Source organism: Alligator mississippiensis, chromosome 7 (assembly GCF_030867095.1).
Source record: "Alligator mississippiensis isolate rAllMis1 chromosome 7, rAllMis1, whole genome shotgun sequence".
NCBI classification, from domain to species: domain Eukaryota; kingdom Metazoa; phylum Chordata; order Crocodylia; family Alligatoridae; genus Alligator; species Alligator mississippiensis.
In genome coordinates, this window is record NC_081830.1 from 84,009,400 (window position 1) to 84,020,835 (window position 11,436).

Here is an 11,436-nt window from a genome sequence, read left to right on the forward strand (position 1 = left end):
AATTCACAGAATTGGTGCCCCCAGATCTGTTTGCTTGGTAATAAAACTTAGTGTCTGGCAGGACTGAACCCTAATAAGATATTCAAAAGTTGCAAGGGTTTGCAGTAGAAAGGAATGAAACAGGCCTGTGTGTGTGTGTGACGGGATGAAGGGGCACTATGGGAATCCATGGCAGTATTTTAGGGCAGTGTCCCGTCTCTGTGTGGTGCTCTTTCCGAGACCGACTAGAATGATTTTTTTACCCATGGAATTTAGCCCACTTGCTTGTGCTGCTCACCCTGTGCACAGTGCTGCTGTCTCCCATTAAGTGTCTTGCTTTCCAAGCAGCAGCCATCTGCTGTAAACACGTGCTCTGAAAAATGAGGAATTCTTCTTAGCTGAGAACTTTGACAGCTGAAAGGAAGAAGGAGGTGGGACAGCTGATGTGTTTTCCTTGCAAGCATGAGGAACTTGTATTGCTGAATGTATAGCAAGTTGCTGCTGCCCTCGCCAGCAGAAACTCCTGTTCCACAGCTTTGTCTGTGCTGCAGTGTGGCTTGTGAGTGGCTGTCAGGGAGGAGTGAGCCAAGAGAAGCATCTGAATTGTGGGGTTGCTGCTTTTCTTCCTTGGCCCATGAACACTCTTTCCACCAGGAGACTCAGATCTTGCCTCCCCTTTTGGGCCTTTCAAGGAGTAGTGGAGAGCACTTGACCCCGAGTAGTTCAGCAAACTACTTTCATAGAGATGCGTCATTTTGGCAGCTTCAGGCTCCAAAGTTTATCTGTTTGGGGAAGCTTATCTGCTGTCCTGCACTGTGCATGGAGCAGGGAAGGAAACGCTGATTGTGAAGATACACAAAGAAACCTGAACTCCTGCAGTCATTGGAAGGAAGCTTTTTTCATATGGTGGGTGACCACCCAAGCCATTCCTGGGATGTCCTGTGGGGGATCTAAGTGGGCAGGGAGGGTTGGGGAGTGTATATCACAGCCAAATCTTCAGTGACAAAACCCTGCTTGTTAAGGGTGTTTCTTGTAGATGTGGTATGTATTGTCCCGCCCGGCTCAGCTCTGAACAAAGCTTCTTCAATGGACTTCTTCCATGCTTGGCTCTGGAAGGCATTCTATGAACTGTATTTTTTTTGTTCTATAATAAAAGAATATTTGACTTTTCCTGCCATTACATACCCCAACTTCTTGCTGCCGCATAATTGGCATTCTGCATCTTTTGTCATAGCAGTTCTGATTGTTGGGGAGGCTGGACGTGTGTGTGTGTGCCTGCAGGCTAGGAGATGCTCTGTGCTGCCAGCGGTTCCTGTTCCTAGCAAGTCCAGGGTTTGGCTTCTTTCACTGGAGGCACCAGGCTCAAAGAAATGTGGTGCTGTTGTGTTCGGGCAGTTCCCCCCCCTCTGAACATTATGAAGCTGGCATTTTTGAAAGCTACATCTCTGCTTTCCAGTAAGGGGCAGAGCTGTGGGAAGTGGCAACTTGCCACATTTTAAACCTGCGGCAGATGAAAGGGTCTCTCCAGGATTGCGTCTGTTTTTCAGATTTTTGTTTAATGTGATACTACCAGTTCCGTAGCCAAGGTTCTCACGTGAGCTCTTTGGAGTGCAACAGTGAAGAGCAGAGCTGGAGAGCTGTGTAGGTGGGCAAGGCCTGGGGCCAAACCTTCCAGGCTTTTGTATTTTATCCCCTTTGTACACATTTCATGTGCACAGATCCTACTTGGCTAATATTCAGAGCACACACATGGCCCTGCCATAGTAAACATAGGGAAGGCAGAAGCTTTATGGAACTTGGTAGCACTGCAGGAGAACAGTGATTTTAACGCAGTTGCTGTGTTCAGTGGCTCTGCAATCTCCCCTCCAGCTCCCAAGAACTTGACCAGTTTTGCTTGTTAATAGTGATGCTCCTTGGCTCTTACATAGCACGCTATATCCCTGGGTCTCAAAGTGCTTCTCCAAGGAGGTCATTATCATTACCCTGTTTTACTGCAGATGGGGGAATTAGTTTGCTCAGGCCTATGCAGTAAACCAGTAATTGAGTTGGACTTAAACACAGGTCTGCTGAGTCCCCATCCAGGGCCTTTTTTATCCACTCAGTTGCACTGCCTCTATTCACAGCTCATGGAGGTGTGATTTGGAGCAGCATATAGGGCTGCCTATAGCGCAAAGTGCAGAGTAGCACTCGGAGTTGCTTACCGGGGCTCAGCCCAGCATCCGAACTTGGCAAGGGAAAAAGAATTGTGAAAGTCTTCACCGTGAGGAAACCAGCCCTTGCTGAAAATGGCATTGAAGAGTTGGCCCACGTTCACCTTACTGGAAACGAGATGTTATTTTCTCTTGTTCTGCAGACGCTTTCTCTGGAAGCTCCAGCTCGAATTAAGAATAAAGCTCCCCCTCTGGACTGGCCACAGGAGGGGGAAGTTGCCTTTGAAAATGCAGAGATGCGTTACCGGGAGAACCTCCCTCTGGTGCTCAAGAAAGTGTCCTTTACCATCAAACCCAAGGAGAAGATTGGTATCGTTGGGCGGACGGGGTCAGGTGAGGAGACGCTGTGTCCAGTCAGGTCAGAGGTTGGAGACTCGGGGATGTAACGGAGCAGTTCTTTGGTGTGAAACCCTGTGCATCACTGTGAAAAAGCTTCCCTGCATTTCCAAGGTCTCTGGACAAGCTGGGAGGTGCATAGGAACCATTACTCACCTTGCTGCAGCTGTGGTTCTTCCAAATATGGATTCATTCAGGGTGCTCAAGTGTGTGAGTGGGATCCACAGAAAGATGGAAAGGATTTTGCTGCTTGAAAAGAGGGAGGGAATCGTGCTACTCCTTAGCTAACATACTTTTATCACTTCTTCCAGCATTCAAAGCAGTTGCACAGCACAGAATGCTGCCTTAAATACCCTCATTCCAGTTTCATTGACTTAATGGCAGTTGCTAGTACCAACGTGAGGGCCAAATTTAGCTTGAATCATCTCAGGAGCACTGTAATATGTAAGGTGTTCATCTAGACCCATGCTAGAGTAGACTGACAGCAGATGAAAAGTGAGGTTTAAGAATTCCCATTTCCAAATAATTGGTGGCACTTAGTTTAGAGCAGGGGTGGGCAAAACGTGGCCCAGGGGCTGGATGCGACCTACCAGGCCATTTTATCTGGCCTGTGGGGCCCCCAAAAAATTTAGAAAATATTATCTGTCCTGAGCTGTCTGTCATGTGGCCCTCGATGGCTTGCTGAAACTCAGTAAGTGGCCCTCTGCCCAAAATAGTTGCTCGTCCCTGGTTTAGAGACGAATCCCACCCCCGCCCGCATTTGGATCTCCCAGCGCTGTTTGGAGTAAACACAGGGTTGACATTTTAAAATATTCTGGTTTCTTTAAACAAATTGTTACTGTGTTTTTTAAAATGCTCACTGGTCCACAGAAACTCCAGCAGATATTTTTTTTTGCTCTCCCACCATCCAGGGAAGTCCTCTCTCGGAATGGCGCTCTTCCGTCTGGTTGAACTGTCTGGAGGCTGCATAAAAATTGATGGGGTGAAAATCAATGACATCGGTTTAGCAGATCTCCGCAGCAAACTCTCAATAATCCCCCAGGAGCCCGTGTTGTTCAGTGGCACTGTGAGGTTAGTAGGGCCATTAGCAGTAGAGCTGGGTAAGGGCGATTGGATTGAAGGGACTTGTTGGCTTGTCCAATATTTAAATGCCTCAGGCAGTTAGGCTTCCTTCCTCTGCAGAGGACTTAACTTTGTAACATTCAGCTGGTCATCTCAGCTGATCCTTTTGTGACTTCCTGCCTCCATCCTGTCGTATTCATGCTTTAAGACCATTTCTGACCTTGTGGGGGTAACGATAAGGTGAAAACACCTGATCTGTGAAGCACTAGCCAAACCTGCAGAGAGCTGGGTGCCAGGTGCTGTTCTTAAGACTTTTCTTATCTGTTAGCACAACCATTCAACCTGCTGTTAACACAAGAACAGTGACAACACATGCTGCCAATAGCACATGAAATCTGAACTTGGGGAGAGACCTTCAGAGTTGGGAATGGTCATTTTACATGTGGCCTCCGCTCTTTACATCTTCATTGTACTTCTGTATCTTTGGGCTTTTCCCTTTTCTTGGCCATTTGAACCCTGGTATGCCGGGAAGGACTGGTTTTCATGGTATGAATTGCAGGGGGCCACTGTGAGTGTCACTGCAGTATTTCCCTTCAGTGTTGAATCGGTGAATGATTCCTGTAATGTTTTCTCCCATAGATCAAACTTGGACCCTTTCAACCAGTACAGTGAGGAGCAAATCTGGGATGCTTTGGAAAGGACTCACATGAAAGAATGTGTAAGTATGATGCACGCTAGGAAGGGGCAGAAGCCAAACCAAGGAGGGGAGAAAATGATGGATGTTTCACTACTAGCCACTTCACCTGGAAGTCTTTGAAGGGGAAGTGTGAACTCTTTCTCTTCCTGGCTGTTTTTTGGAGAGCACACCTCGTTCCTTATGCTTTATACTGTAAACTCTTTGGAGAAGCTACCGTCTTTCTTACTGTAGCGCCTGGCACACTAGGGTTCTGGTCCATGACTAGGTTCCCAGGAGCTAGGATGACGTACAAGTCATAGGAAAAAAAGGCTGGAGGGGCCCTCAGGAGATAATCTAGACCATCCTCTGGCTCAAGGCAGGATCAGTCCAGTCTAAACCACTCCAAGTTAGACCACTTCCCATGATGGAAATTCCACAGCCTCTTTTGATGACACATTCCAGTGTTTAACCACCCTCAAAACTACAAGTCGTAGGAGTAACTGTTCTTCCAGTGATGGAATTGTGTGCGCATGAGGGGCCTGCTTCCTGGCATCAGCAGCAAGTCTGATTGCAGTGTCACCTTCCACTCTTGCTTTCTCTGCCTGTGGCTAGATTACCTGGCATTCGGGTGCCTGACTTGCATGCAGGATGTTTGCTCTCTGCACTTGGCAGGGGAGGCTGTCAGGAAGGTCTGTTCAGACTGCTGTAACTTTTGAAACTACTGTAAGTTTTAAAATGAGGCGTGTTGCCTTATTTTTAAGCTTACCTCACTCCATAGTCCTCTTCCCAAGTAATGTAGTTGCACTAGTGTAGCCCTTCTGGTCCAGGAGTCCAGTGCCAGTGCACTGTAGCCTTTATCAAACGCTAGAGCCATTTCAGCCAGGCTGTCTGCTATGTGAGCAGGTCTGGTAGCTCTGTCTAGATGGGTTCTAGCCTTGTGCGCTCCACTTCTCCTGAGGATGGAGAGGGCAGCATCCGGACACCACAGCAAGAGGGAGGTGATGAATGGAGCACTTGCCATCCCTCTACTGAGGCTGAATGTCCATAGGATCAGCAAGGCCCCATCTCCATGTGGTGGTGATGCAGCAAATCAGCACAGTGGCCTAAAGCTCTTTGCCTTTCTGCCTTCCAGATTGCGCAGCTGCCTATGAAACTGGAATGTGAAGTGATTGAAAACGGAGAGAACTTCTCTGTGGGAGAGAGACAGTTACTGTGCATAGCCCGAGCCTTGCTCCGTCGCTGTAAGGTGAGTGTACAAATGAGGGGGAGGCTCTGGGAAGAGGGTGGTAACTGCATCCTGGGACACCTCTGGCTGGTTGACTTTTGTTTCACTGTACCCTGAAATACAAGTTCAGAAATGGAAGGTGGGACCATTCTGTGCTGCAAAGTATCGAGGCTTTTGCTCCTATTGGAGAAGCTCAATATTATCAGTGTAGCAAAACCTTGGGAGAGCTTCAGTCAGCCCAACCCAAGTGGAGATTGACAAGGACCCTTCTCCTTGAAAAGGGCCTTGTACTAAACGAGCCTTGAAGCCTTGCTGTCTGCGTCTCTGAGGAAGGGCACTTCCATCAGCCCGGTGAATCTCTGCCCCATTCAGAAGCATCAGATTTATTGCAGGCTAGGAAGGCACCTAAGATCACCGCTTCTCTCTGCTGCATTCTGGGTTTTCTTATGCATACCCTGTCTAGCCTAGCTAGTGAGATGCCATTAAAGACTCGTGTCTGCATGTGAGGAGAAAAAGAGGATGCCTGGGCTTTAACTGCGATTCCCTTGCTGTCTGTTAAGGAGCAATATTGGCTGACTCCAGAAAGGTGGCAACAATGCAGAGCCTTGGAGGGGAGTATGGTGGGCTCCTCAGAGCTCTGCGGGAAGAGAAGAGTGTTTCCAAGTGGCAGGCTTCCCTGTGGACACAGGAAGCACAGATTAAGGGGACCAGGTTGCACAAAAACAGTTGAGGTGCTGTCACCTCTCTCCAGTCACAAGGGGATGGGCTTGGGCTAAGTAAAGCTGGGCAAAGGGAGAAGCTAAAGAATCTGTTCCTTTCTCAGGCTATACGTATGAAATAAGCTAGGGAGAGGTGCGACTAGGCAGGCACCAGCATTAATGTCCTTGGAGGAGTGAACAGTTCCACAGCCCCAGAGAGACTTCCTTGTCTCCTCTCGTTCTATCGTGCTGTCATCTCTCCAAAGCATTTGAGCTGCTGTACTCAGCGCTGGACGCTTTGTTCCATCAGGAACAGATCAATGGAAATGTTCATGTCTCTGAGAAGGCAGAACCAAATGTGACCGGGGTTGAGGTCTGGCACAGCCCCTTCTGTGTCAGGACTTGGGGACATGCATGTGACCATAAAATGCTCCCTGCAAGCAAGGCCCAGGGAGCAGATGTTTCCAAAGCAGTTGCATAAGAAGTGTGGAAAGGAGAGTTGAATAATGGGTCCTTCTCGGGTACAAGGGGCTTTGTCAGGGTTGTTAGTCATCCTGGTCATCGTAGGAGTTAGGAAGGGAGGCATCCCTGTATCTCCAGCCCGCTGAGTGTGCTTGTGGGCTGGAATGAAGCAAGTTATACAGAACATAAACAGCCTCCTTTATCTGCCCTTTCAGGTGCTGATACTGGATGAAGCGACAGCTGCTATGGACACGGAGACTGACTTGCTGATTCAGGAGACTATCCGGGAGGCATTTGCAGACTGCACTATGCTGACAATTGCTCACCGCCTGCATACTGTACTGGGCTCTGATCGGATCATGGTGCTAACACAAGGACAGGCAAGTGGCAGGGCTTTGCCTTTGTGGCCGCAATCCTTGATGCAACCCATTTGCTGGTACTGATTGTGTAGCCGAGCTGCCATGCTTTTGGCTGTGTATTCTTTCACCTCCCTGATTAAAAAGCCCTTATTACCAGGTCAAGTTCGAAGGGAGTGAACCTCTTCACCCTCCAGAGAAGTACCTCTCAGAAACAGGGTTGTAGGAGCTAGCTCATTACTTAGACAGCTTCACTGGAGGTTTAATTGCAACAGGGGGGAAGAAATGCCTGCCTCCTCATTAGGGTTCAAGGCTTCTTTCCTTTGTGCAATCCTGTAATGATGGAGCCCCAGAGAGACCCTTTCAAGTTTCCACATAGGGGAACTGTGAATGGTAAACTCAAACTCAGGGAAGCATTGCCAGGTCCTAGAAACTGGAAGGGGAAAACCCATTGGATTCCACCTTGGTCCCGCTGCAAGATTCAGTGTAGGTTTGTTGTCTACTGGCCACTCCCAGTGTCTTGTCCAGTCTTGTTTGGAACATCCCAAGTGGCTCCGACCCCCACCAAGAGTTTGCTACCTGTGTATTAGTCTCTTCTCCAACGTGTGGTTTTCTTAATGTCCCCTATGCCTGCTAGTTTTATGTGCATGTCCCCCTAAGCCGTTCTTTTCCTGCCTTGACATACACAACCACTGATGCATAGAGGCTGCTGCATATGTCGTGAGTTGGGGAATCGCTCACTCAGCTCAGAACAGTCCTTGGTGCTTGTTTACAGCCCTGTTTATTAGCACTTCCCCCAGAGCAAACCCCCCTGGTAGGAATCAACCCAAACAAATAATTGGGAAACACGCACACAATTCACAGGGGTCTTTTGCCAGACCCACGAGAGTCTTCAGGCCAGGTTGTGCCACCACTTGCTTGCTCTGTCCCTCTTGGTTTCACTCCAGCACTGTCTTTGTCAACATGCAGTCACTCTACTTAGTTCTCCCACGCGTGTTCTCTTGGAGGCAGGGAGGACGGCCCGGCTCAGGCTTGACTCCAGCCCAACTGCTTTCCTGTTTCCTCTGCTCCACACTCTGGAATCCCATTTGGCTCTTTTCCCTGGGAGCCTTTTAGCTTCTGGTGGGCAGCCAGTTACCTGTATCAGCTGGCCCAGTCCTCTGGGCAGACCTGTAATCAAGTCTCGCTGCCCGTGGCTGGGTTGTAGTCCCTGCCAACCTGCAGACCTCTACAGCCTGGTTGGTGCAGGCTGCTGCAAGCCTCTGCCAGCCAGTCTGTGTCCCTAATGGAAGGGTCAGGGTTTGCTCTTGCATCCTGGGCTGCGAGGGACTGGGAGCACTCCCATTAACACTCCTAGCTGGCTCGTGGAGAGCTGCCTAGCTTTGGAGGGAGCATCCCCAGGCCACTGAGACTAGAGGAACAGTTACTTGAAGCGCTGAGAGGCAGTTTGCTCATTCCTTCCTCTTCGTCTGCCTGTTGGGAAGATCAAGAAAAGCCGACCTAAAGGCCAACCTGGTTCCCTTTAGGTCGGCTTTTCTTGGCAGATGTAACACAAGGCCTAGCGGCCCTTTGAGGTAGCATGGAGAAGGCGCACAAAGGAATAATAGGGCTGGTATCACTTCTGGCTACTTTTGACTCTCCAGCCTGAATGACCAGGTGGCCTTGGGCATGCAGCTGGGTTGACTGGGGTAGCCTTGGGCATGAGTCTGTCACAGGCCTCAAACTCTACCTCTGGAGCCATAGCAAGAGGGTTTAACAGTTCTGCCACTGTGTCCCCTTCGCCCCTTATCTGTCTGTGTTGTCACGCAGTGCCCTTTGGCCAGGGACTCTGCATTTCTGTCTCCAGGCCTGTGTACAAAGGAAGAAAAAACAGGACCAGTTTTATGAAGTGGAAAGGGAAAAAGAAAGGGATTGCAAAGGGCTTGTCATCTCCCAATAAAGAAACTGTAACTTCCAAACGCAGATGCCATTTGTAGACTGAAAGCAGGACCTAGAAAGAGGGGTGGGCATGAACCCCAGGGGTTTTCCTGCTGCAAGCTTCAGCCCACAGAATAGCGTCTCTGGCCCAATTAGCAACAAAGGTCTAAGCAAATCAAGGGTGCCTCACGCCTGCCACTACAGGGTAGGCCACGTTGCCGTGGGTAGGATTCCACTGGCATTGCTGGAGCGCCCGGATTCATTGCTGTGACATTGCTGCGGCAGGCGCGCAAACCTGTTTTCTGCTGGATTTCACTCATGCGCTTTCACCTTGTGGTTTTAGGTAGTGGAATTCGACACGCCGTCTGCCCTCCTGGCCAACGAGAACTCGCGCTTCTCCGCCATGTTTGCTGCTGCAGAGAACAAGGTTGCTGTCAAGGGCTAATATTCAGGACAAAGACACTTTAATTTGGGGCTCCACTCCCTGCCTGTGGCAGGTTTGCTCCCCTTCCTCCTCCTCATTCTCAAAGCAGATTATTGCCTTTTCATCTTTTAGTTTTTAGTACAATGTGTCAAGCTGGAGAGTTTTTAAATCCCTGTGAGAAGACTTCTTCATGATTTTATTACTGTATTTATTCCATCTTCATAACACTAAATTTTTTGTTATTAAATGCACTCTACAAATGGCTCAGGGAGCCATAGTTATAAATGTATCAGAGGCCTATAATGAAGCTTTATACATGTAGCTATATCTATACATAATTCTGTATATAGCCTATATTTACAGTGGAAATGTAAGCTGTTTATTTTATATTAAAATGAGCACTGTATTAATAACAGTGCATATTCTTTTCTATCATTTTTGTACAGTTTACGGTACTGGAGATCCGGCTTTGTTCAGGCTGTATCGGACACCGTTTTGTCTCTTACGGTTGGTCTTTTCATAGTGCCGGATTTTCTGCGTGTCTGAATGGAAGTGAAGCTTTGCAGTAGTGTCCTTTAATGTCCCATCCGTGTTGTCCAGCGCAGGGGGAAGGGCTCCCTGGTGTAACTGTTGCATTGTAACTTATCCAAGAGGTTTGGAGCATCACCAATGCTTGCAGTGGCAGCTGCTGCTGCTTCCCATGATGCTTTGCCAGGGTGGGGGGTTTATGATCTCAAGTGGTTTGGGAGGAAAACCACTTCCAGGTCACCTGAAATCCCACAACTGCACAGTGTCCTTAGTGCTGTAGGAGAAATGCAGCAGCATTTCCTAAGAACTCGACAGGGTTTAGTTATTTTAACCCAAGCTCTTCCTGCTTCGCTGATCTGACTCTCACCCAGGATCTCGATGTTCATGGAATGACCTACAATCAAATAATCATCAGGTTCACATCTGTGCCCTGGGGGATGGCAATACAGTCTGTCTTTTCAGAGCTGCTCCAGCTGAATCCTTTATCCTGAAGCTGCTAATGCTCCTCACGGGTTTAGGTTGGCTTTTCTTGGCAGATGTAACACAAACCCTTCATATGGCTCATTTATACTAAGCTTATATAGTACTTCAGCCTTTCCTGTTTTCTCTCCTGCACAACTGTTATGGAAACAGCCCCCTACCCCACGTCTTCTCTAACTCTAAACAGGTTCCTGCTGATCAGGGTGTGGCACTGGTGTAGAATACTGTTTTCTTACTGTAAAGAGACCTACCTCAGGTTACTGAGTCCTGTGTGGTACGTTACCATGCTCACTGTACACCATCCCTGTTTTATGGGACCAGTGGCCCGGGTGGGCATGGTTGCTCCTGTAATAGCTGTGACTTATTGAGCGGTCAGCGTTGCATGTCTTTGTCAACTTAGACATTTTGTAGCCTTAGCATGTTTGCAAAATGTCTCGTCGAGGCAAACATCTGAAGTGAATAAAAACTATTTTGGGTTTTATAAACTCCTCTTGTGTGCAGCGGTTTCTTTGGAAGGTGTCGATCGTTCCTCAGTAGCAGGCTCTTGGACGTTGTGGGGCGAGACCCGTTGAATAGTTCTCTTGCTCTGGGATTTTTTTTTTTTGACTGCTGCAGGAATGTACAAATCTGAACCTCAGTTCGCTTTCAGGACACTATATTTTTTAAAAATGGGTAAATTAGTTCAACACTGTCTACTGTTAATGTTACACATGTAAGTGAAGGGGTAAGTGCTGAGTAGGACAAGGAGCGCAAGGTACCCCTTGTCTGGCATTAATGAGATGCTGAGCATTCCTGCCCAAGAGTGAGATCTGAGGAAAGTGGTGGCACTTAATTAACCACTTCATTATCCTAAAGAGAAGCCTGCCCATGTTTTTTCAGTCTCATTCCAGACCCACAGCTAAGCTACCATTACCACAAGGAAACCGCAGCTTTAGCAGAGCATGCTGGGTGTTGGTGTGCAGATGAACAGTGCTTGACGCATCATTCGCTTCCGGTTAGCCTTCAGTTAAGCGCACAAAGCTAACTGGAGGATCAGGGACTAAAGTAGCCAGTGCAGTGGCCTGCATTTGTGAGTCACAGCTT

General features: G+C 48.4%; 1 protein-coding gene across 2 annotated transcripts in view; it reads left to right on the forward strand.

Moving 5' to 3' along the window:
• Positions 1-10,838, forward strand: part of ABCC5 (ATP binding cassette subfamily C member 5) — a 67,047-nt gene extending 56,209 nt beyond the window's left edge. For both annotated transcript variants that reach the window (XM_059731218.1, XM_059731219.1), the window contains exons 25-30: positions 2,333-2,522; positions 3,437-3,596; positions 4,227-4,305; positions 5,396-5,509; positions 6,864-7,032; positions 9,269-10,838. In XM_059731218.1, coding sequence (XP_059587201.1) covers positions 2,333-2,522; positions 3,437-3,596; positions 4,227-4,305; positions 5,396-5,509; positions 6,864-7,032; positions 9,269-9,366 — 810 coding nt within the window. In that variant the 3' untranslated portion in view covers positions 9,367-10,838. The remainder of the gene's footprint in view (positions 1-2,332; positions 2,523-3,436; positions 3,597-4,226; positions 4,306-5,395; positions 5,510-6,863; positions 7,033-9,268) is intronic.
• Positions 10,839-11,436: the final 598 nt, after the last annotated feature.